The 22,548-nt window shown below is 38.8% G+C and overlaps 1 protein-coding gene across 1 annotated transcript in view; it reads left to right on the top strand.

Annotated features, from left to right (window-relative positions):
* Positions 1–19,243, top strand: part of LOC306841676 (uncharacterized protein) — a gene marked incomplete at its 3' end in the record, with an annotated part of 37,928 nt that extends 18,685 nt beyond the window's left edge. The window contains exons 3-15 of the mRNA XM_079371623.1: positions 1,903–2,176; positions 2,295–2,417; positions 2,514–2,545; positions 7,326–7,419; positions 9,224–9,315; positions 9,401–9,446; positions 10,672–10,793; positions 11,999–12,092; positions 12,207–12,314; positions 15,560–15,595; positions 18,762–18,899; positions 18,984–19,027; positions 19,124–19,243. Of these exons, the coding sequence (XP_079227749.1) occupies positions 1,903–2,176; positions 2,295–2,417; positions 2,514–2,545; positions 7,326–7,419; positions 9,224–9,315; positions 9,401–9,446; positions 10,672–10,793; positions 11,999–12,092; positions 12,207–12,314; positions 15,560–15,595; positions 18,762–18,899; positions 18,984–19,027; positions 19,124–19,243 (1,323 nt within the window). The remainder of the gene's footprint in view (positions 1–1,902; positions 2,177–2,294; positions 2,418–2,513; positions 2,546–7,325; positions 7,420–9,223; positions 9,316–9,400; positions 9,447–10,671; positions 10,794–11,998; positions 12,093–12,206; positions 12,315–15,559; positions 15,596–18,761; positions 18,900–18,983; positions 19,028–19,123) is intronic.
* Between the last annotated feature and the right edge of the window lie 3,305 nt (positions 19,244–22,548).

Here is a 22,548-nt window from a genome sequence, read left to right on the forward strand (position 1 = left end):
CGGACTGAGTCGCAGCCCCAAGTGAAAAACTTTAATTATCTCAGGATAATATATATAGAATATCGCAGAAGGCTTTGGATTGGTTGATCCGCCTCAGCTGAAACAGTTCATCATAAAGAATTTACCAGACGGTCTTAAAAGTAGCCATCTCATGGCGAGGCTTCACTTCCCTGTGCAGCTCCTTTGCAGCCAACAGTGCACTTTGCCTCTCGTCCCTGCTTATTTCATCGTCGTCCACCTCCTCCTCCCAGTATTTTACACGCGAGGGCTGAAACGCTCCAAATTGCATATTGTGTTATTATGTGCTTAAATGGAAAATGACAGACACAATCCTCCAAGCGTGCCTTTAGTAGATAACATAACACGTTTTTTTTGCCGGTGGTATCAAGTTTGCACACGTTTTAAGACAGACCTTTAGTAAATCAGGCCCGAAATATTACTCCTAAAAACACCTAAAAACAAAACAAAAAGGGTCACCAGGACCTACGAAACCAGTTCACCTCATTGCCAAAAATTGGTGGTAACTTGTACTGTAAAATTAACCGGTATACTAACTTTATGTCGAGGGACAGTATTTATTCTTTAGCTAGGATGACGGGATTTTGTTTCCAGAATGTGGCCGAGACGGCACTGTGCTGCAATTAAGGGTAAAGCACATACCAGCAAATAGGAAAACATACACCCCAACAAAAATAATAACTTGAACAACAGCATAGTGGGAGTCGGCTATCCTGAGATTGACCGAATTACGTTAAGTATTATTTTATAATGCTCACGTTACAACAGGAGAGAAACTCTGCCCGTCGTAAATGGCATCATCCCCCTGCGAAATTCCCACATTGACATAAACAAGGACCTCTGGTGGTGCTGCTCAGTTTGTGACCTGGACCTCTCCTACCAATATTGTCTAGTGACTCTTTTATCAGTGAGATATATTTACAGACAGCGTAGCAGAATAACACAAAATTTATCTTGTAAACACCTAAATATTATAATGTTTAAATACATCAAATGTCAGCAGAAAGAAAGAATGGAGAAAGAATTAGGTCAAATAAAAAGCGGTTGGAGGTGTTTAAAATTAACACCAAACTGAGAATCTGAGATCATTTTGATGTGGCTGTTGCTGACAGTGAACGCCTCGACTTGTTTCCATAATAGGACATGAGGCGTCACTACAGGCTGACCAATCAAAGGCAGTCTACTCTATGAGGTGTCAAGAACAGATCAAGATTGTTCTCATTCAGCACTGCAATTTGGCAATGATGACATCTCCAAAGTTACTTTTTTATTTCCTATTTTTCATCTTGGACAGAAGTGGTGAGTTTTTTTGTTGTTTTATAAGGCTGGCTCAGTCGACCTGTCACAACCTTTAATTGTGCTTCTCTGATATTGTAGAAAGTACAACATTACATGAGACTTTAACAATCTATTTCTATTCATTGCATTTTTTATTTTGTCTTTCTTGTCACTTCAGCTCAGATGACTGTTCGATCCTCATCTGTTCATCAAGAGAGAGAATTTATATCAGCTCATGTCGGAGACAACATCACTTTGAAATGTCTCTCTGGAGATAAATTGATAAAACGTTTTTTCTGGTATAAGCAACCTCTCGGAAAGAAACCAAGGCTGACATCTTCCTTCTCTCTGTCCGATAAAAAAACTGAATTTTTGGATGAGTGGAAGAACAACCCACGCATTACACTGGAAGCCGTTAATGGTGGAGTTAATCTGAATGTCACAGATTTGCAAATTTCAGATACAGCCACTTACTACTGTGCCGTTAGCTTTTCAAGTACTTATGAATTTGCTGATGGCACTTTAGTCAGTGTTAAAAGTTCAGGATTGAACATCCCAGCTGTGGTTCATCAGTCAGACTCTGACACCATCCAGACAGGAGGCTCTGTGACTCTGAACTGTACAGTCCACACTGGGACCTGTGATGGAGAACACAGTGTTTACTGGTTCAGAAACTCTGAAGAATCTCATACAGGACTCATTTACACCCATGGAGGCAGGAATGATCAGTGTGTGAGGAGCTCCAACACAGAAACAAACACCTGTGTCTACGACTTGCCATTGAAGAGCGTCAGTCACTCTCATGCTGGGACTTACTACTGCGCTGTCGCCTCATGTGGACGCATTCTGTTTGGAAACGGGACCAAGCTGAATGTTGAAAGTAAGTAACTCCTACAGAAACTATTGCTTTCTGATAGCTATAATTACAATTAAATAGAGTTCAGCAAAGACATACACAAGCTGATCATCAGTGTCTTCTGTTGTCTGTCTACATGCAGAAGAGAAATACTCCCATGTCTTGGTGTATTTCTTGAGTGGAGCTTTGACATTCACCACCATCCTTAGTTTTTCACTCGCTGTGATTCTGTTCAATATTTGGAGGAAAAGCAGCTGTCATGGAGGTGATTAGTACTTTTTGTTTCTATGTAACATCTATTAAACATTGGGCCACAGAAAATTGTAAAATTGGAATAAAATGTTTTTTTATTGTTTTTCAGAAACGTCAGATTCTTCCGCTACAACTTCTCAGGTATTTCCTCCAAATTTATTGTCAATTACATTTACACATATTTTGATATAAGAAAAAGGAGGGGGGTTTGGTTTGAGCCATTATTGCTCCTGAATAGTCACAATGTTGAGTATAAAGTCAAAGTGGCGAGAATAACGTTTAATTGTCACGATGACTGTCAGATTTAAGTCTTAATCAAAAAGGAATGGTGTTATTTATCATTTGGAGAAGATGTTTATATGCTCACAATCAAGTCAAAAATAATAGGAACAAAATATGCTTTCTTTTGTAATTTCAGGCAACTGGCATTAATGAAAAGTTAGACTTTATTTTTGACTTCACTGTTTTCATCACTTTTATGCTGATGACATTCAGTTGTGCAATTTTTTGTAACCCGACCGTCTACAGCAACTCAATATCTCTAGAAAACTGTTTGGCCGCTATCGAGAAATTAATGTCCCAAAGCTTACTTCAGACATAACTGAGCATTTTATTTTAGGCCTGAATATTTCCTCAAATAACATCCCAGGGTGAAAAACCTAGCATTTTATTTAGCTTTTTTTTAAGATGAGTTAAAATTTGATCACACTAATCCCTTGCATCACAGATCGACCACTTCTGTCATCCAGCCACAAGCTCTTGGTCATTTTACAAATAAAATTCCAAACAACAGGTGGCTGCTGTTTTGGCTCCAAGACTTTAAGGTCACATATTATGCCCCTTTAAACAAGTTAAAGTAAGTCTCAGAGCTCCCAAAGCATGTGTGTGAAGTTTCTTGTTGTAAATCCACTCTGATCCTGTATTTGATCACGACTATAAACCCCTCTTTTTCAGCCCTGCTCAGAACAGGCTGTTTCTGTGTCTGTAGCTTTAAATGTAAATGAACTGTGTCTGACCACGCCCCCCCTCGGGAAGGGTTGGGTGGCGTGGGCTTTTTTGCACCATGACCTATTATTTGCAGTGAGAAGTCAGACTCAGAGGACAGAACAAACACCTAGCTGTGTGAGGGGTTACTGCCCTCTGTGATGTCATGAAGGAAGATCTATAAACGGCCTGTTTGAGAACACATTTTATTTAAACCAGCTTTTCTCATAATTAGAGGTTTGTAGACAGACAAACACATTAATATCAGAAAAACATGGGCAAGTGATTTTTACATATAGTTTACCTTTAAAACTTACTCTTCCCTCCAAATAAAATAACTCAATGTTTGTATGTATTGCATCACTCAAATTAAATTTCGCCATAGAATGTGTGATTTTAAAATTCTATTCTTGCTTCTTTTTTTGTATTTTAATTTTTCATTTATTGCCTTATCTCAGTTCAATAATTGCAAAAACATTTTAACAAAGGTTAAGAAAGGTGCTTCATTAAAACAGTTTATGATTTGTATTGTTGTTGTTGCTCTTTAGCTCAGAAGAATTACTTTGAATATTTGAACTTTTGGTTTTGCTGGTTACTTATTGTGATGAGTTGTTTTTTTTCTGTTTAGGGTCACATGAATGAAGATAATCTTCATTACGCTGCTGTAAGGCTAAACCAGGCCAGCAGATCAAGAAGACATTTGGACGACACACCAGCTGAATGTGTGTACTTCAGAGTAAAGTAATACATCTTGGTGTTTCATCTTTGGCTACCTGTGGTAGGCCATAAACTATTTACTGTGTAATTTGGATTTTCAGACAACAGGAATCTTTCACTTTATTTTACCTGAAATGTCTGAAGTAAAACAGAACTACTCTTATAAATCTGATAAATGAAAACTCATTTAGTACAATGATTTTCAGTTTCTCTGAAATTATATGTTACTTATATGTTGTTTTTTTGTGGTACAGTGTGTGCACCTCCGTCTCGTCCTCTGCAGTGTGGATGTGTATTTGGGAAAATGTGTCTGTGTTCAGTGTGTCAGTCCATCAGATGCTGGTGCAGGTGCTGCGTCTGAAACTAAATGATCAGGTAGTGTGTTGTTATTGCCTGGTATTAGTGAACACATCAAAGGTTCTCCAGGAGTTTGAGCGTGTCTGTTGCTTGTCTGTCTTGTTGCAAACTCACAAGTGGAACATGGTAAAGTCAGGTGTGATGTCATTGTCAGGTATGAGATCTAATTTGGGAAGTAAAAGGCACGCACCATAAATCTTAGCTGATGCAGCCTCGTCTACTTCCTTCATCTCACACGCTCAACAACACCAGCACTTAGCTCTGAGATCTCCAATCTTTAGACCATTGAAAGTTATGTAGGCCTGAGTTTTTAGATTGTGTTGGAAACTAAAGTGAGATTCTGATGGATTTATTGAGTGTGAGTTTGTAAACAACTTTTGATAATTACATCATTGAACACTTGATCAGTGTTGGAATCAGAAGCCTTTTTGAGTCTTTTTTTTTACACCTGTTTATGTGTCAATTGTTTAAACTTGTGTTTTTGGTTGTGGAACATTGGAGATTTGATTAGACAACTTTTGCTTCATATTTTAAGCACTGCCTAACTCTTTATTAAAAGAAACTGCTGCTCAAACTCTGAATTTGACTGGTGCTGCCTGCTTTGTTGGGAGGGGGAAGGGTGGGGGACACTTTCATGTTGTGTCTACAGAAGGTTCCCTTAGACAGTCGAGACATTACAACAGTAACTTTACATCTCGTAACCTTGTTAAACCACAGAGTAAAATGTAGTATAGTGAGTATTGTTGGAACGGATAGAGGGAAAAATGTTATTTAAAAAATCATCTATGAATTCATTTAACGTTCCAATAAATGATCCAATGTATTTATTTAGAGAGAGACAGACAAATAGAGAAGATGCTTCTATGCTGATGTAACCTCGCCCACCATATCAATGCCAACAAACCTCATCTAATGTAAAGCAGCAAGTGCTTCCTGTGGCCTAATTTTAACAGCATAATTAAGTTTGAAATGCAACTAGATACACTACAAGTTACTGTAAATAGTTGTGCAGTTACAGTACTGTAGGCTTTTCCATTGGGGTCCCCACTTCACAGTGTTCAGAGAGCTGTAGCTCAGCTGTAGAATTTGCCACAGACTGACCTGTCTTCCTGAAATGGTTGTGAAACTAAAACTGTTGGACTATCTCTGAACACTTTGGTTTGAGGTGATCTCCCACGAGCTGGACCAGTTCACCGGGCTTCTGTGGTGTGACCAATGAGCTCATACGTTTTGGCCTAACACTCAAGGTTCAAGGTTCTTTATTTGTCAAATATGCCACATGTTAAACATACAGCACAGATGAAATTGCATAGAGAGGAGCCGCTGCGTGCACCCGCGCCGCCATCTTGGTCACTGTGAACATTAAAGTGCTTCTTGGCCTCCTCTGTAATTCCATTAGCAAATAAAGAAGCACTGCCATGCTTTCACTCATTAGTGTGTTTTTTTTTCCAAATGGGTTCCCTCTGCCTTCTTCTTTCAGGTTACAACAAGAGAGAAACTCTGCCCATCGTAAATGGCATCATCCCCCTGATAAATTCACACATTGGCATAAATAAGGACCTCTGGTGGTGCTGCTCAGTTTGTGACCGAGACTTATGCAATGTAGGAGCCCATTTCACAATGAAAGATGCCTCCCACCAATATCGTCCAGTGACTCTTGTACCAGAGAGAAGTATCTACACACAGCGTAGCAGAATAACACACTAAATATCTTGTATATTATAAAAGGTACAGCAATGAAACAACCCGTCCTTTGACGAACACCTCATTATTATAAGGTTTAAATACATCAAATGTCAGCAGAAAGAAAGAATGGAGACAGAATTAGGTCAAATAAAAAGCGGTTGGAGGTGTTTAAAATTAACACCAAACTGAGAATCTGAGATCATTTTGATGTGGCTGTTGCTGACAGTGAACGCCTCGACTTGTTTCCATAATAGGACATGAGGCGTCACTACAGGCTGACCAATCAAAGGCAGTCTACTCTATGAGGTGTCAAGAACAGTTCAAGATTCATCTCATTCAGCACTGCAATTTGGCCACGATGACATCTCCAAAGTTACTTTTTTATTTTCTATTTTTCATCTTGGACAAAAGTGGTGAGTTTTTTTGTTGTTATATAAGGCTGGCTCACTCGACCTGTCACAACCTTTAATTGTGCTTCTCTGATATTGTAGATAGTACCACATTACATGAGACTTTTACAATCTAATTCTATTCATTGCATTTTTATTTTGTCTTTCTTGTCACTTCAGCTCAGATGACCGTTCAATCCTCATCTGTTCATCAAGAGAGAGAATTTATATCAGCTCATGTCGGAGACAACATCACTTTGAAATGTCTCCCTGAAGATAATACAGTGCAACGTTTTTTCTGGTATAAGCAACCTCTCGGACAGAGATCAAGGCTGACATCTTCCTTGTATCTGTTCAATAAAAAAACGGAATTTTTTGATGAGTGGAAGAACAACCTGCGCATCACAGTGGAAGCCGTTAATGGTGGGGTTATTCTGAAAATCACCAATTTACAAATTTCAGATACAGCTACTTACTACTGTGCCGTTAGCTTTTCAAGTACTTATGAATTTGCAGAGGGCACTTTAGTCAGTGTAAAGAGTTCAGGATTGAACATCCCAGCTGTGGTCATTCAGTCAGACTCTGACACCATCCAGACAGGAGACTCTGTGACTCTGAACTGTACAGTCCTCACTGGGACCTGTGATGGAGAACACAGTGTTTACTGGTTCAGAAACTATGAAGAATCTCATCCAGGACTCATTTACACCCATGGAGGCAGGAATGATCAGTGTGTGAGGAGCTCCAACACAGAAACAAATACCTGTGTCTACGACTTGCCATTGAAGAGCGTCAGTCGCTCTCATGCTGGGACTTACTACTGCGCTGTCGCCTCATGTGGACGCATTCTGTTTGGAAACGGGACCAAGCTGAATGTTGAAAGTAAGTAACTCCTACAGAAACTATTGCTGTCTGATAGTTATAATTACAATTAAATAGAGTTCAGCAACGACATACACAAGCTGATCATCAGTGTCTTCTGTTGTCTGTCTCTATGCAGAAGAGACATACTCCCATGTCTTGGTGTATTTCTTGAGTGGAGCTTTGACATTCACCACCATCCTTAGTTTTTCACTCGCTGTGATTCTGTTCAATATTTGGAGAAAAAGCAGCTGTCATGGAGGTGATTAGTACTTTTTGTTTCTATGTAATATCTATTAAACATTGGATCATAGAAACTTTTAAAATTGGAATAAAATGGCTTTTTATTGTTTTTCAGAAATGTCAGATTCTTCCGCTACAACTTCACAGGTATTTCCTCCAAACTTATCATAAATTACATTTACACATATTTTGAAATGAGAAAAACAGGAGGAGGATTTGGTTTTGGCCATTTGTGCTCCTTAATAGTCACAATATTGAGTACAAAGTAGAAATGACTAGAATAACGTTGAATTGTCACGATGACTGTCAGATTTAAGTCTTAATCAAAGAGGAATGGTGTTCCTATTCATATTGGAGATGTTGAAATGTGAAATAAAATAAAATTCCAAACAAAAGGTGGCTGCTGTTTTGGCTCCAAGACTTTAAGGTCACATATTATACCCCTCTTAACAAGTTAAAGTAAGTCTCAGAGCTCCCAAAGCATGTGTGTGAAGTTTCTTGTTGTAAATCCACTCTGATCCTGTCACGTCTATAAACCCCTCTTTTTCAGCCCTGCTCAGAACAGGCTGTTTCTGTGTCTGCAGCTTTAAATGTAAATGAACTGTGTCTGACCACGCCCCCCCCCCCCCCCCCCCCCCCCCGGGAAGGGTTGGGTGGCGTGGGCTTTTGTGCACCATGTCCTATTGTTTACAGTGAGAAGGCAGACTCAGAGGACAGAACAAACACCTAGCTGTGTGAGGGGTTACTGCCCTCTGTGATGTCATGAAGGAAGATCTATAAACAGCCTGTTTGAGCACACATTTTATTTAAACCAGCTTTTCTCATAATTAGAGGTTTGTAGACAGACAAACACATTAATATCAGAAAAACATGGGCAAGTGATTTTTACATATAGTTTACCTTTAAAACGTACTCTTCCCTCCAAATAAAATAACTCAATGTTTGTATGTATTGCATCACTCAAATTAAATTTCGCCATAGAATGTGTGATTTTAAAATTCTATTCTTGCTTCTTTTTTGGATTTTAAATTTCCATTTATTGCCTTATCTCAGCTCAATAATTGCAAAAACTTTTTAACAAAGGTTAAGAAAGGTGCTTCATTAAAACAGTTTATGATTTGTATTGTTGTTGTTGCTCTTTAGCTCAGAAGAATTACTTTGAATATTTGAACTTTTAGTTTTGCTGGTTACTTATTGTGATGAGTTGTTTGTTTCTGTTTAGGGTCACATGAATGAAGATAATCTTCATTACGCTGCTGTAAGGCTAAACCAGGCCAGCAGATCAAGAAGACATCTGGATGACACACCAGCTGAATGTGTGTACTCCAGAGTAAAGTAATAAATCTTGGTGTTTCGTCTTTGGCTACCTGTGGTCGGACATAAACTATTTACTGTGTAATTTGGCTTTTCAGACGACAGGAATCTTTCACTTTATTTTACCTGAAATGTCTGAAGTAAAACAGAACTACTCTTATAAATCTGATAAATGATAACTCATTTTTCAGTTTCTCTGAAATTATATGTTACTTATATGTTATTTTTTTGTGGTACAGTATGTGCACCTCTGTCTCTTCCTCTGCAGTGTGGATGTGTATTTGGGAAAATGTGTCTGTGGTCAGTGTGTCAGTCAATCAGATGCTGGTGCTGGTGCTGCGTCTGAAACTAAACGATCAGGTAGTGTGTTGTTATTGCCTGGTATTAGTGAACAAATCAAAGGTTCTCCAGGAGGCGTCCCTGTTGCTTGTATGTCTTGTTGCAGACTCCCAAGTGGAACATGGTAAAGTCAGGTGTGATGTCATTGTCAGGTAAGAGATCTAACTTGGGGAGTAAAAGGCACGCACCATAAATCTTAGCTGATGCAGCTTCCTCTACTTCCTTCATCTCACACGCTCAACAACAGCAGCATTTAGCTCTGAGATCTCCAATCTTTAGACCATTGAAAGTTATGTAGACCTGAGTTTTTAGATTGTGTTGGAAACTAAAGTAAGATTCTGATGGATTTATTGAGTGTGAGTTTGTAAATAACTTTTGATAATTACATCATTGAACACTTGATCAGTGTTGGAATCAGAAGCCTTTTTGAGTCTTTTTTTTACACCTGTTTATGTGTCAATTGTTTAAACTTGTGTTTTTGGTTGTGGAACATTGGAGATTTGATTAGACAACTTTTGCTTCATATTTTAAGCACTGCCTAACTCTTTATTAAAGGAAACTGCTGCTCAAACTCTGAATTTGACTGGTGCTGCCTGCTTTGTTGGGAGGGGGAAGGGTGGGGGACACTTTCATGTTGTGTCTACAGAAGGTTCCCTTAGACAGTCGAGACATTACAACAGTAACTTTACATCTCGTAACCTTGTTAAACCACAGAGTAAAATGTAGTATAGTGAGTATTGTTGGAACGGATAGAGGGAATAACGTTATTTAAAAAATCTTCTATGAATTAATTTAACGTTCCAATAAATGATCCAATGTATTTATTTAGAGAGAGACAGACAAATAGAGAAGATGCTTCTATGCTAATGTAACCTCGCCCACCATATCAATGCCAACAAACCTCATCTAATGTAAAGTAGCAAGTGCTTCCTGTGGCCTAATTTTAACAGCATGATTCAATTTGAAATGCAACTAGATACACTACTAGATACTGTAAATAGTTGTGCAGTTACAGTACTGTAGGCTTTTCCATTGGGGTCCCCACTTCACAGTGTTCAGAGAGCTGTAGCTCAGCTGTAGAATTTGCCACAGACTGACCTGTCTTCCTGAAATGGTTGAGAAACTAAAACTGTTGGACTATCTCTGAAGACTTTGGTTTGAGGTGATCCCCCACGAGCTGGACCAGTTCACCCGGCTTCTGTGGTGTGACCAAGTTTCCTATGTGCTCATACGTTTTGGCCTAACACTCACTGTGAACATTAAAGTGCTTCTTGGCCTCCTCTGTAATTCCATTAGCAAATAAAGAAGCACTGCCATGCTTTCACTCATTAGTGTGTTTTTTTTTCCAAATGGGTTCCCTCTGCCTTCTTCTTTCAGGTTACAACAAGAGAGAAACTCTGCCCATCGTAAATGGCATCATCCCCCTGATAAATTCACACATTGGCATAAACAAGGACCTCTGGTGGTGCTGCTCAGTTTGTGACCGAGACTTATGCAATGTAGGAGCCCATTTCACAATGAAAGATGCCTCCTACTAATATCGTCCAGTGACTCTTGTACCAGTGAGATATATTTACACACAGTGTAGCAGAATAACACACTAAATATCTCGTAAATGTTTCAATAAATCAAATGTCAGCAGAAAGAAAGAATGGAGAAAGAATTAGGTCAAATAAAAAGCGGTTGGAGGTGTTTAAAATTAACACCAAACTGAGAATCTGAGATCATTTTGATGTGGCTGTTGCTGACAGTGAACGCCTCGACTTGTTTCCATAATAGGACATGAGGCGTCACTACAGGCTGACCAATCAAAGGCAGTCTACTCTATGAGGTGTCATGAACAGATCAAGATTGTTCTCATTCAGCACTGCAATTTGATCATGATGACATCTCCAAAGTTACTTTTTTATTTCCTATTTTTCATCTTGGACAAAAGTGGTGAGTTTTTTTGTTGTTTTATAAGGCTGGCTATAACTCGACCTGTCACAGCCTTTAATTGTGCTTCTCTGATATTGTAGATAGTACAACATTACATGAGACTTTTACAATCTATTTCTATTCATTGTATCTTTATTTTGTCTGTCTTGTCACTTCAGCTCAGATGACCGTTCAATCCTCATCTGTTCATCAAGAGAGAGAATTTATATCAGCTCATGTCGGAGACAACATCACTTTGAAATGTTTCTCTGGAGATAAATTGATAAAACGTTTTTTCTGGTATAAGCAACCTCTCGGACAGAAACCAAAGCTGACATCTTCCTTGTATCTGTCCAATAAAAACACTGAATTTTTTGATGAGTGGAAGAACAACCTGCGCACAACACTGGAAGCCGTTAATGGTGGAGTTAATCTGAATATCACGGATTTACAAATTTCAGATACAGCTACTTACTACTGTGCCGTTAGCTTTTCCAGTACTTATGAATTTGCTGATGGCACTTTAGTCAGTGTTAAAAGTTCAGGATTGAACATCCCAGCTGTGGTTCATCAGTCAGACTCTCAGACCATCCAGCCAGGAGGCTCTGTGACTCTGAACTGCACAGTCCTCACTGGGACCTGTGATGGAGAACACAGTGTTTACTGGTTCAGAGACTCTGAAGAATCTCATCCAGGACTCATTTACACCCATGGAGGCAGGAATGATCAGTGTGTGAGGAGCTCCAACACAGAAACAAATACCTGTGTCTACGACTTGCCATTGAAGAACGTCAGTCGCTCTCATGCTGGGACTTACTACTGCGCTGTCGCCTCATGTGGACGCATTCTGTTTGGAAACGGGACCAAGCTGAATGTTGAAAGTAAGTAACTCCTACAGAAACTATTGCTTTCTGATAGTTATAATTACATCTTGTTTGTGCCTCAACACACTTAACAGGGAAAAAGTGCAAAATCCATATTTCTTCTATCTGCAGACTCTTCTTTCCTCTGGAAGGGAGCTGTGACATTGACTTCCATGCTCTCTGCTTTACTGGCCTTCACACTCTGCATGATGATCAAGAGGAACAGCAGCCAATCTCCAGGTAGGACTGTTTAGTTTTGAAAGCTCATGTTGTCTGTGCACATCTCTTCACTAAGACGCGATCTTCTTTGTGCCCCGACCAGAGTCTAAAAAAAGTGATCGAGCTTCATCCACTGTCCCGTCAGAGGTGAACAAAAATAACTCACATTTAAATGACTATTGAATTCCAGCTGAACATTTACTGCATGTTGCATTGTTCCCTGTTTTGTCACTAGAGTTACCAAAACATACACCACCTTGATTATGCTGCTGTCAACCTGACAAGATCAAGAGGACAGAGGGATCCAACATGGACTGAATGTGTGTACCACGGCTTTAGAAAGTAAAAACTGCACCTGTTACATTTGTGCTTAACTCCACAGTGAGACAGATTTTCTAACCGCCCATTTGAAGACTTACTGTAAATATAGATCTGTGTGAAATGTTATCGATTGTTCTGAAATGAAGCAGGTCAAACATAGTGTATAGAGTTTGAAGGTAATCTTAAGGGGGAAACAAAACAAAAATTAAAAGATTTAACTTGCAAATTTACTCGACCTATCCGCATGAAAAAGACTCTTAAAGCCTTTTCCTCTGCATACAGATTTTCCTGCAAGTCCGCACGCTTCTGTCTTCGGAAAAGATGCAGTTTTATTGCTGTATCTTTTCAGGGTCCTGATATTTTATGACAATGTGATGATGATGATGATGTGCCAAAGGTATTTGTTTTATAATATCTGCATAAGTACATACCCAACACAACTATTTTAAATGTTTAAGAGTTTTTTACAGACAGGAAGTAGTCGACTTCCTTCTTTGTGAAACTTTTACTGAAGTATAACAAGTTGCTCCGTGTTTCTCATTTTAGAGCAGGCGGCTGCTGCTCAGACTTAAATAACATTATTCCTGTAAATGTATGACTTCATTCTCGGACATGTACAACTATTATCTCAAAATGTTCTTTTAATGTGGCCCTAATCCTCCGTTGTATAAATCATGTTTGGTTTATACGACGGATTATACAATCTGGTTTATACAATCTAGAAAATAATTACTGTGAGTGTAATATTTCCAGTTTTTTCTATTATTCGTATTTGTTTGTATATAAAATGTTTCTTCAATCATTCAATAAAATTGATCAAAGCTAAATCACTGTGAATTTTCTATATTTTTGTGCATATTTAATCCAGCAGTTGGGCTTTGATGACACCATTGTTTCATCATTGAATGTGGCTCAGCTCATCAGTACTAATTATAATTCAGCCAATCCCATTTAAAAAAAAATCCACAAAGAAAGAAACAATATTCAGAATAATGTCTAAAAAATGTAAAGATTTGAAGTCAGTCTGTTTATGCAGTAATTTGTAAGTGACTTGTACTATCATGCTATTGAACTTAAAATGATGGGTGTTTGGTAATCAGGACAACAGAATGCTGTGTATAGATATGTACATTACATAATTATCTATATGATGCTTCTGTACCCTATATATGAAGATGTGACTTTTCAATGCAGTTCATAATAGCAATATACATTTTATTTATAAGACACATTCCATTACAGGTATGCTCAGTATGATTTACACAGAGGTTAAAAAAATAGTTGCAATTAGCATGCAAGTGATCCCACAAACACATGAAGAGTAACTAAGTGAACGACTGATCTAAGAATGATTGGGAGAATTGGTTTTGAGCTTTAAAAATACAGAGCTTTGTGATGGAAGATAGATGTACAAAATATAAAAGGTCAGAGTAAGTATTATATATATATATATATATATATATATATAGGATTTAACTTCAACATCCCAACTAGTACAACATGTGAGAAATGAACAGTTACATTTGTAAGTCAAGTTTAACTGAACGTCAACATACAATGCTGGACTAGATGAACATGTGCAAAATGATGACAGTTGTAAGAACAGGTAGATTGTTCCAGAGAGAGGGTCCACAGTTAAAAGGTCACCTCAATGGAGCCTCTTCAGGTCAGGCTAAAAGACCTCCACTTGGTGACCTGAAGGGCCGAGTTTAATCTGTGAGTAGGTCAGAAATGTTGAAATATTGAGTGTTTTATGGACTAACGTTAGCCAGAGTGATTCTGTGTCTCCAATGGAGTGTTAGAGTGGAGTGATTGTAAAATACTGCTTTCTAGACTTCAGCTATTTATGAATAATAGTGAGGAACCGGCTTATAGCCATGCATTTAACTAGATGGACTCCTGCTGTGTGTCAAAATTGGTTTGAAAAAACACAACTATGTTCAGGTAATTTCTCACTGCAACAATACTGTTGTCTTCTTTCTCCTCCTGTGAATCATCTCACTGACTGGACTTAGGTGGCAGTGAATGTCCGCATTGCCCAAATTACTATACGATACACTTTATTGTCCCCAGAGGAAAGGATGGTCTTGGCCTAAAGTTCTGATTCACTACAGTCAATAAATCAAAACAATAGAAAAACACATCCAATCATTGACATTGACATGATTTTAGCCCATCAATCCATGCTATCAATAGATGTTGAAGGTTATTTTTATGGAGGTAAAATTTCACCATCACTTGGTGAATTAAATTCACAACAGTCATATAAGATCAGATAAAATTAAATAATTAATTTAATTAATATTGTCCTTTATTTGACCCATAATGGAGAAAATTAAAGCATTGCAGCAGCAAACCGCAGTGTAGCAATATGAAACCTCAGTACAACATATCTGCTTGTATGATGCATTTCTTGTCACAACAGGGTCAATGCTAAAGTTTGTTAGCCAGTGCCCATATTTCACCAAGGCCCTCAAGCAAAACTCTTAAGCTTCAGATGCTACTCTGACTACTTCATCTGCACAACTTGTTGATCCTGCCTCATGATACAGTCATTTTGTAATATGGGGGGGAGGGGGGGGGATTCTGTTTAGGGCCCTAATTTAGCCATCCCATAATGCACAGAATCTGCAAAAATACAGCATGCAAGATAAGATTGTAAAGTAAGAAGCATTATACAGAATTTTGATTGACATTGGTAACTGGCAAGACAGCTAGGATTATAAAAAACCACTGTGTTAAATACTTGATTCCAATTGGTTAATTAATTATATCTCTGGCTACATCATCATACATAATGAGACAGTCTTTAATCAAGTCTCACGAGTTCCTGTCCAGAAACATGTGACATGGCCGCTATCTTTAAGGAGGTTAATTCCCTTTGTAATGTCTCTGTATGTATATATTATGTGTTACCCTGTGGTCATGTGTTTTTCTGCGTTCAGCCCGGTCATGTGACCTGCTCAGCCAGGTAGACACAGGTGTGTAGGGGACGTGGCCTGGGGAGAACAAAGGAAGATGGGAAAATGTTTGTGAGAATGTTTTTTTGGTTGGACTGGAAAAGAGGCCAGAGGAGAATTGGATTCAAAGATTCCTGGAGGAGCTTGTCTTATTTTGTGCAGTGTTTTCTTCTCCACATGACCAAAATGCATCTGTTTCAGAGGACCGTGAGAGACTGTGGGAGACCATGGCAGACCATGGGAGAGGGACTATTCAGCATTTCAAGGTAAGGAGAGGATCTATGCTGCAGGACCAGTGAGTGCCTCAGCTGTGGATACCTTTTTCCCTTTTTGAGGATATTTTTGCATAACAAGATTTTTTTTTTTTATCTATTTCTTATTTTTTGTGCGGATTAATTTTTCGGAGGTTTTGAGTTGTTTCCCTGGCAACTATGAAAGCGTTTCCTGAATTTTGACATTAAAGTTGGACAACTTTTTTTTTTCTTAAGTAAGTTTAATTTGTTTTGTTTTTGTAATTTTGATGTCTACGATGGCAACAAAGTGTACATTCATTTTTCTCCTTTTGTCTATTTGAAATATTGACAGCTAACTGGGTGACCGGTGATTACGGTACATTTGATTTGAATATAACTTTTGCTTTAAAAAAGCATCTGCTTCGTGAATTGTAGAAGAAGGTATAAGAAAAGCAGGTGGTTGTTAGCGACGTAGCTCTAATCACAGACTGTGGGTGGAGCAAAATGGGAGGATTAAAAGTTGATGGGGTGGACAAGTAAAGTAAAAACTCAAAACCAGGACAGAGAAATATAAAACAGAAGTTCAGGGTGCAAAATGATGCACCCTCAGTTAAATGGATGAAAAACATCTATCATTTTGTTTTCATGAACTGTTCAAGGTTTTAGAGGTGAATCAGGTTGTGTTTTGTACATCCATAATCCGTGTTGACATGACACATGCATGTAACCTGTCAGTTCAACAGAGAGCACATGCAGGACCCATTACACCCACGCTATTGCATTGCTGCCAGTTTCAGATGCTGCCTATGCCATCTTGTTTTTGAACCAGGCATGTGCACCTGAAGTCAACAAGCTAGTCGTTTTCAAGATTCACATGAACAGTAGAGACAGGATCGACGCCAAGGATATGTGACAGGTTTAACACAGCAGCAGGGACCACAAAGGTGACGAACTGATAAACCAAATCTGCAGTAATCCACATGTGTAGGATGTGTCATGACCACTACAACATGACAAACCTGTCTCTGACAGTAGCTGTCAACAAGTTTCATTTCTGAATAAACCTTAAAACTGAATGTAAACAAGTCTACCACTGTTACATCTGAGGAAATGTTGAAGAAACGGAGAGGCGACAAGTGTCAACTGTGTCTTCTGTCCACTGTCATCCGTCTTACATAACTCATATAATACCTTTCAATTAAGTTCATAGTATTGCCGTTTTGTGTTGCCATATATATTATATATTTTTATATACTATCTCACCCTTGGTTGGCATTTAAACAGGTAAGCTCTATCAGCTGCCATCACTGGGTGAGGGGGCAGCATTTGGCTGCACATAGAAAAGAGAGAGAGAGCAAACACACAACAACCAGTGAGCATGTGAGTATATTTCCTTTATCGTAAGATGTTTCTATCCGGCCAATCAAACGCAGCGTGGTCTGTGAAGAGGGGAGAAGCTGCCAGTACTGTTTCATTCAGAACGACAGTTTGATCAAGATGACGTCTCCAACAGTTGTCTACCTGACATGTTTGATCCTGGGGGAAATGGGTGAGTTGATATTCTACTGTTTTTTCTAACTTGATTGATCTGTTTATTTGAAGTTTGAATCAAAGTCTAGTTACATTAGCTATGTACAATATTTATGTTATTAACTCCATTTATTTTATTGAATGGTAAATCTCTCTTTAATTTCATTTCAGCATGGACAGTTTCTCCAAAGTTGTCTCCATCAGTTTGTCACGAGAGACGGGAAGCTGGGGAGAGCTTGACTTTAACATGTTTCTTTAAAGATCAGTCAGCTACGCGAGTTTATTGGTACAAGCAAACAATCAAAAAGAAACTAAGACTTGTCTCTGAATTCCACAAACACAAAGTAGGCGATCCTTTTCATGGTGAATTTATAAACAATCCACGTTTGACTCTGGAGAATCAAAATGGTAAAAATCACCTAACCATCTCAGATTTGAACACGTCAGACTCAGCTACCTATTACTGCATAAGTTGTAATTACTGCTCACTAGAAATTCTGGAAACTGTGATTGTCAGTGTAGAAGGTCCAGGATCAACCATCCTAGCTGTGATCCATCAGTCAGAATCTGAGACCATCCAGCCAGGAGGCTCTGTGACTCTGAACTGTACAGTCCACACTGGGACCTGTGATGGAGAACACAGTGTTTACTGGTTCAGAGACTTTGATGAATCTCATCCAGGACTCATTTACACCCATGGAGGCAGGAATGATCAGTGTGTGAGGAAACCTAACTCACAAACACACACCTGTGCCTACAACTTGACAATGAAGAACCTGGATGTTTCTCATGTTGGGACGTACTACTGTGCTGTCGCTTCATGTGGACACATTCTGTTTGGAAATGGGACCAAGCTGGACTTTGAAGGTATGTTACTCTTTATCACAAGTCGTATTATCTGTAAAAAGGGTGATAAATTGATGCATCATTTGCTTTATTAATCAGGCGGACAGTGTGCAACAATATTAAACATTTATACAAAGAAAAGATAGTTGCACCAGATTCAGCAAGTCGCAGATTTCCATCTGTCGTCTGAAATAAAAGTGAAGCTAGACACTGTGTACAATAAAACCACACTCAACAAAAAGCACAACTGACAACACAATGTTCATAAACTACATTATAAAATGCTACAAACAGAATAGAAGTATATCCTGCTTGATACAATGTATAGAAAAAAAGTTCATTTTGGACAGTTGATTTAGTAGGAGCTCATGGGAGAGAGATTGGGGAAAGAAATGCGATAAAGCAGCTACAGGACGGACTCGTGCTCGGGCTGTCCACCTATAGAGGAACACAGCCTCCGTACATGTGACGCAAAATAAACACCAGATTGTTTTATATCTCATTTGATTCATGATAACTGTCTAATCAAACAAACATGAACACTGATATAGAATTCAAAGGTCTGCTTGTTATGTCAGATTTACTGACAGATGAGGTGAACTCTCCTACCTTTGTGTATTTCTTGAGTGGAGCTTTGATATTTGCGACCGTCCTGATAGTCGTCATGGCCTTCTTACTGTACAACATGAACAAAAGAAACCGTCTCCTTTCTCAAGGTAAGGTAGCTAACATGGCTTACATCTTTCTGTGTCCACTAAACATTTTTTCTTTATGACTGTTTTTCTGTTTTTCACAATCAGAGGCTCAGCAGAGATTTTCCTCTCCTTCCATCAGAAACCATGAGGTGACTTTTTTTTTTTTTGCATGTTGAATTACCTTTCAAAATAATTTTTATTGCATCTCTTGACATCGCAGTGACAGATTGTCCATATTTCTACAGGGTCACAGAGATGCAGGCGACCTCTTCTATGCCCCTCTTAACATTAATCTGCCCAACACATCAAGAAGACAGAGAAACACACCCAAAGACCAGTGTGTGTACTCCAGTGTTCGGCAGTAGAAGTTCATTGTTTCATTATGTCTTCAGCTTGACCTTTAGTAACGTATTTTTGAAGACATGTATACTTTGTGAATCAAATGTCTTTGAATGTTTAGTTTTTTTGAATATATGCTTAGTTATTTTGCTTTTACATTTTTTTGAAAAGATTGTACATGCTTTAAGATTGGGGTCATTCTGTACGTACCTACATTTTTTGGTATCTCATTATAAAGATAATTAGATGCATTTTGGGGCTTTAATGCATTCTCTCTTTGTATTCCTCGTGTTCCTGTTCTCCACAATTCTTTGTCGCTGAGGTGGAGGTCGGCGCGGGCTGTGCATGTATTAGGACAGCGGTGGGATGACAGTCTGATGGTAGTGGCTGGGTGTCAGGGACGTTGGGAGGTAGTAGAGCCAGATCACCTCGCTGAAGGTTGGGGGAGCTCGGTCCACTGTAGAGCCTGGCTGTGCTTGGACAAGGCCTCCTGGACATGAGTGGCAACCTTCAGTGTTGAATTAGAACCTCATGCAGAACAGCAAAAACCTGCAGTTCCTCGAGTATCCACTTGAGGCTGGCTGCAGGAGCCCATGAAGTCACATACAGACCCATGTCAGCAATGTCTGTTTTTACTGCAGAAATAAACTTTCTTACAGCCTTTTTACAAAAATGAAAATTGTCTGAATGACAAAATTATTGTTTTGATTTTATGAAAGATAAGAGTTATTCCTAATGTCACTTGTGAGCATGTGATTTAAAACATTTTGTAGCCTCAAAACATATTTTTTTTTTTTTTTAGTATCGCACAGGTTGTATTTATAGTTTTTATAATTACATAATGTCTGATTCCATTCTGTGATTGGGTCAAATGGATTTTACTGTCCGTCTATTCCCATCCTTACAAAGTGAGCACTTTTTTTCTATTTTTGGGGAATAACCAATCACAGTTTACGAAATAATTTACTATACCTAGCAACGGGGTCAACCACGCCTCCTCTCAAAAATAAAAGTTTCTGTCTCTCCCTCTCTCAGAGTTGATCTGAGAATGTTTCTAAATCACTCCTAAGCTAAAAGGCCTGGTCACATGCAGTCAACACATAACAGGACATTTTTGGACAAAGTGGTGTTCAAATGCTGCTGAATGGAAAAGAAAATGTCATCAGACTCTGACATGAGGAAAAACAAACCTTCCTTATTCATGCAGATCAATGTGAGTAATGTGGGGCAGCTGTGGTTCAGTTGGTTGGTCATCTCTCAACCAGAAGGTTGGGGGTTTGATCTGCAGCTACATGTCTGATGTGTCCTTTGGCGAGACAATAAACCTCAAGTTGTTCCTGCTGTTTCGTCTGCAGCTGCGAATGAATTTGTATGATTGGAATTAGTGACTTCTGATGTTCACTTTACCAGTCCCTCCAGGATTTCGTGGACTTTTTGGGGGATTGTTGCAGCCTAAAATACCTGATTTCACTGCAGCTTTTCCAAAGAATTGTAATGCGTGTTGTGATTTCTTTTTAGCAGTTTTTTTGCAATAGTGATATTTTAACCTGAGCAGAGCGATTTACTTTGTGAAGCATATTCATCTGCCTCAGTCAGTGACGTCTCCCTCTCACAAACGCGCATGCACACAGTGCTATTTTCGTGTGGCCGCTCCGAGCTCTTTCCTCTTTTCAGAAAGGCGCTGTTGACTTCACGGGTGCTCTTCTCTAAATGTCTGATATCCCCTATATTGTATATCTTCCTACAGATCGTATCTTGTATCCAGATTGTCTATGCTCTGTATTAAACATGCAGTTAAAAGCAGGGATTAAAGTAAAAAAAAAAAATAATGTTTCGACTGAAAAAAAAATTCGGCATGCCCAACCCACATGGTGCGCATTATATAGTGCTTTAACAGTATCCCACTACATCCAAAGTGCTTTCCCGGCTCAAGCGGCTGCCAGATAGGCACCTGCACACAGCGATAAATCAGAACGATTATTAGAGATCTTTCAGCTCACAGAACTAATTGCCTAAACTTCAGCATGAATGACAGAAACAAAAAAGAAATTCAGGTTGGTCAGAACGGATCAATTCACTGTCAACAAGCACCATTGTTTTCTCCTACTAATTTACTTTGGTCTCAAAAAGGCCTGTAAGAATATGGTCAAACCTTCTAGGTTTCAATAATTTCAAGGATTTTACTAGGCTTATTTAAGAAATAATTGTCCATTTTATTTAAACCTCACAAAAAAAGACTTTGAACCTCAAAAAGTAACCTGAAAAGTTAACAGCTGCAAACATCAATCAATCAATCAATCTTTATTTGTATAGCGTCAATTCATAACAGGCGTTATCTCGAGACACTTTACAAAAGCAGGTAAAGGACCTTTCTGTTTGTCTGTTAACATTAACAACAGAGCAGTTGACAAGACCATGCTCATTGTTATGTTTACAAAAAGCAGGTAAAGGACCTTACTGATGGCTATATTACAAGAGCCCAGCTGAATCCGTCATAGCGTGGCAAGATAAAACTTCCTTTTAACAGGAACAAATCTTCAGCAGACCCGGGCTCATGACGGAACAGCCATCTGCTAAACTGTGCTGGGCTTGAAGATGGGATGGGGGAGATGGGACCATAACATGGCTATAGTGACAGTTTACTTTTTCTTTTTAGCCACAAAGCCAAATGTCTCAAGCATGGCTACACCTGACCGTCGTTTCTTTTGGCTTGACTTTCTATTGGAAGTGGAGGCAGTGGCAGGCGCTCTGGAGTAGTGATGGGAATTCTTTTGGCTCGGCTCACCAAAAAGAGCTGGCTCTTTCAGCTCCCAAGTGGCCTTCAGATTTGTTGGTGCTTAAATTTATTTATTACCAACAATAATATAAAACGAGGAAAAATATTAATTACTGATGTAAAAATATGCATTATAACAAATGTTTATTATATAAATACACTGTTATTTATACACTCTGCAGAGTTGCAGCTTGAAGAGGAAAAAGAAGAGAGAGAGTGGGAAAAAAACACAAATTTACAAGCGGCCCTGGCCAGGATTTTTGAAATATCGAGGTCAACATTCGAAAAACATTTATTTTGGGCAAAACTGTTTAGTGTGTCTTTGTATGAGTGTGTTGCTGCAATCATAAAATATATAAAACTATAACTGAAGTATTTGTGTGTGTGGTGTTGCTGCCTCACAACAAATAACTAAGGTGATCTCTAACTGTATATTAAGTGCTAAGTATAGGATATGGTGATTGACTGAGTGATATAGAGACTCTGGTCTTTGTATGTAACTGGGTCATGGTCTTTGTATGTAACTGGGTCCTGGGCTGATAATGGACCTGACTC

This window comes from Symphodus melops (assembly GCF_947650265.1).
Source record: "Symphodus melops genome assembly, chromosome: 20".
NCBI lineage: Eukaryota > Metazoa > Chordata > Actinopteri > Labriformes > Labridae > Symphodus > Symphodus melops.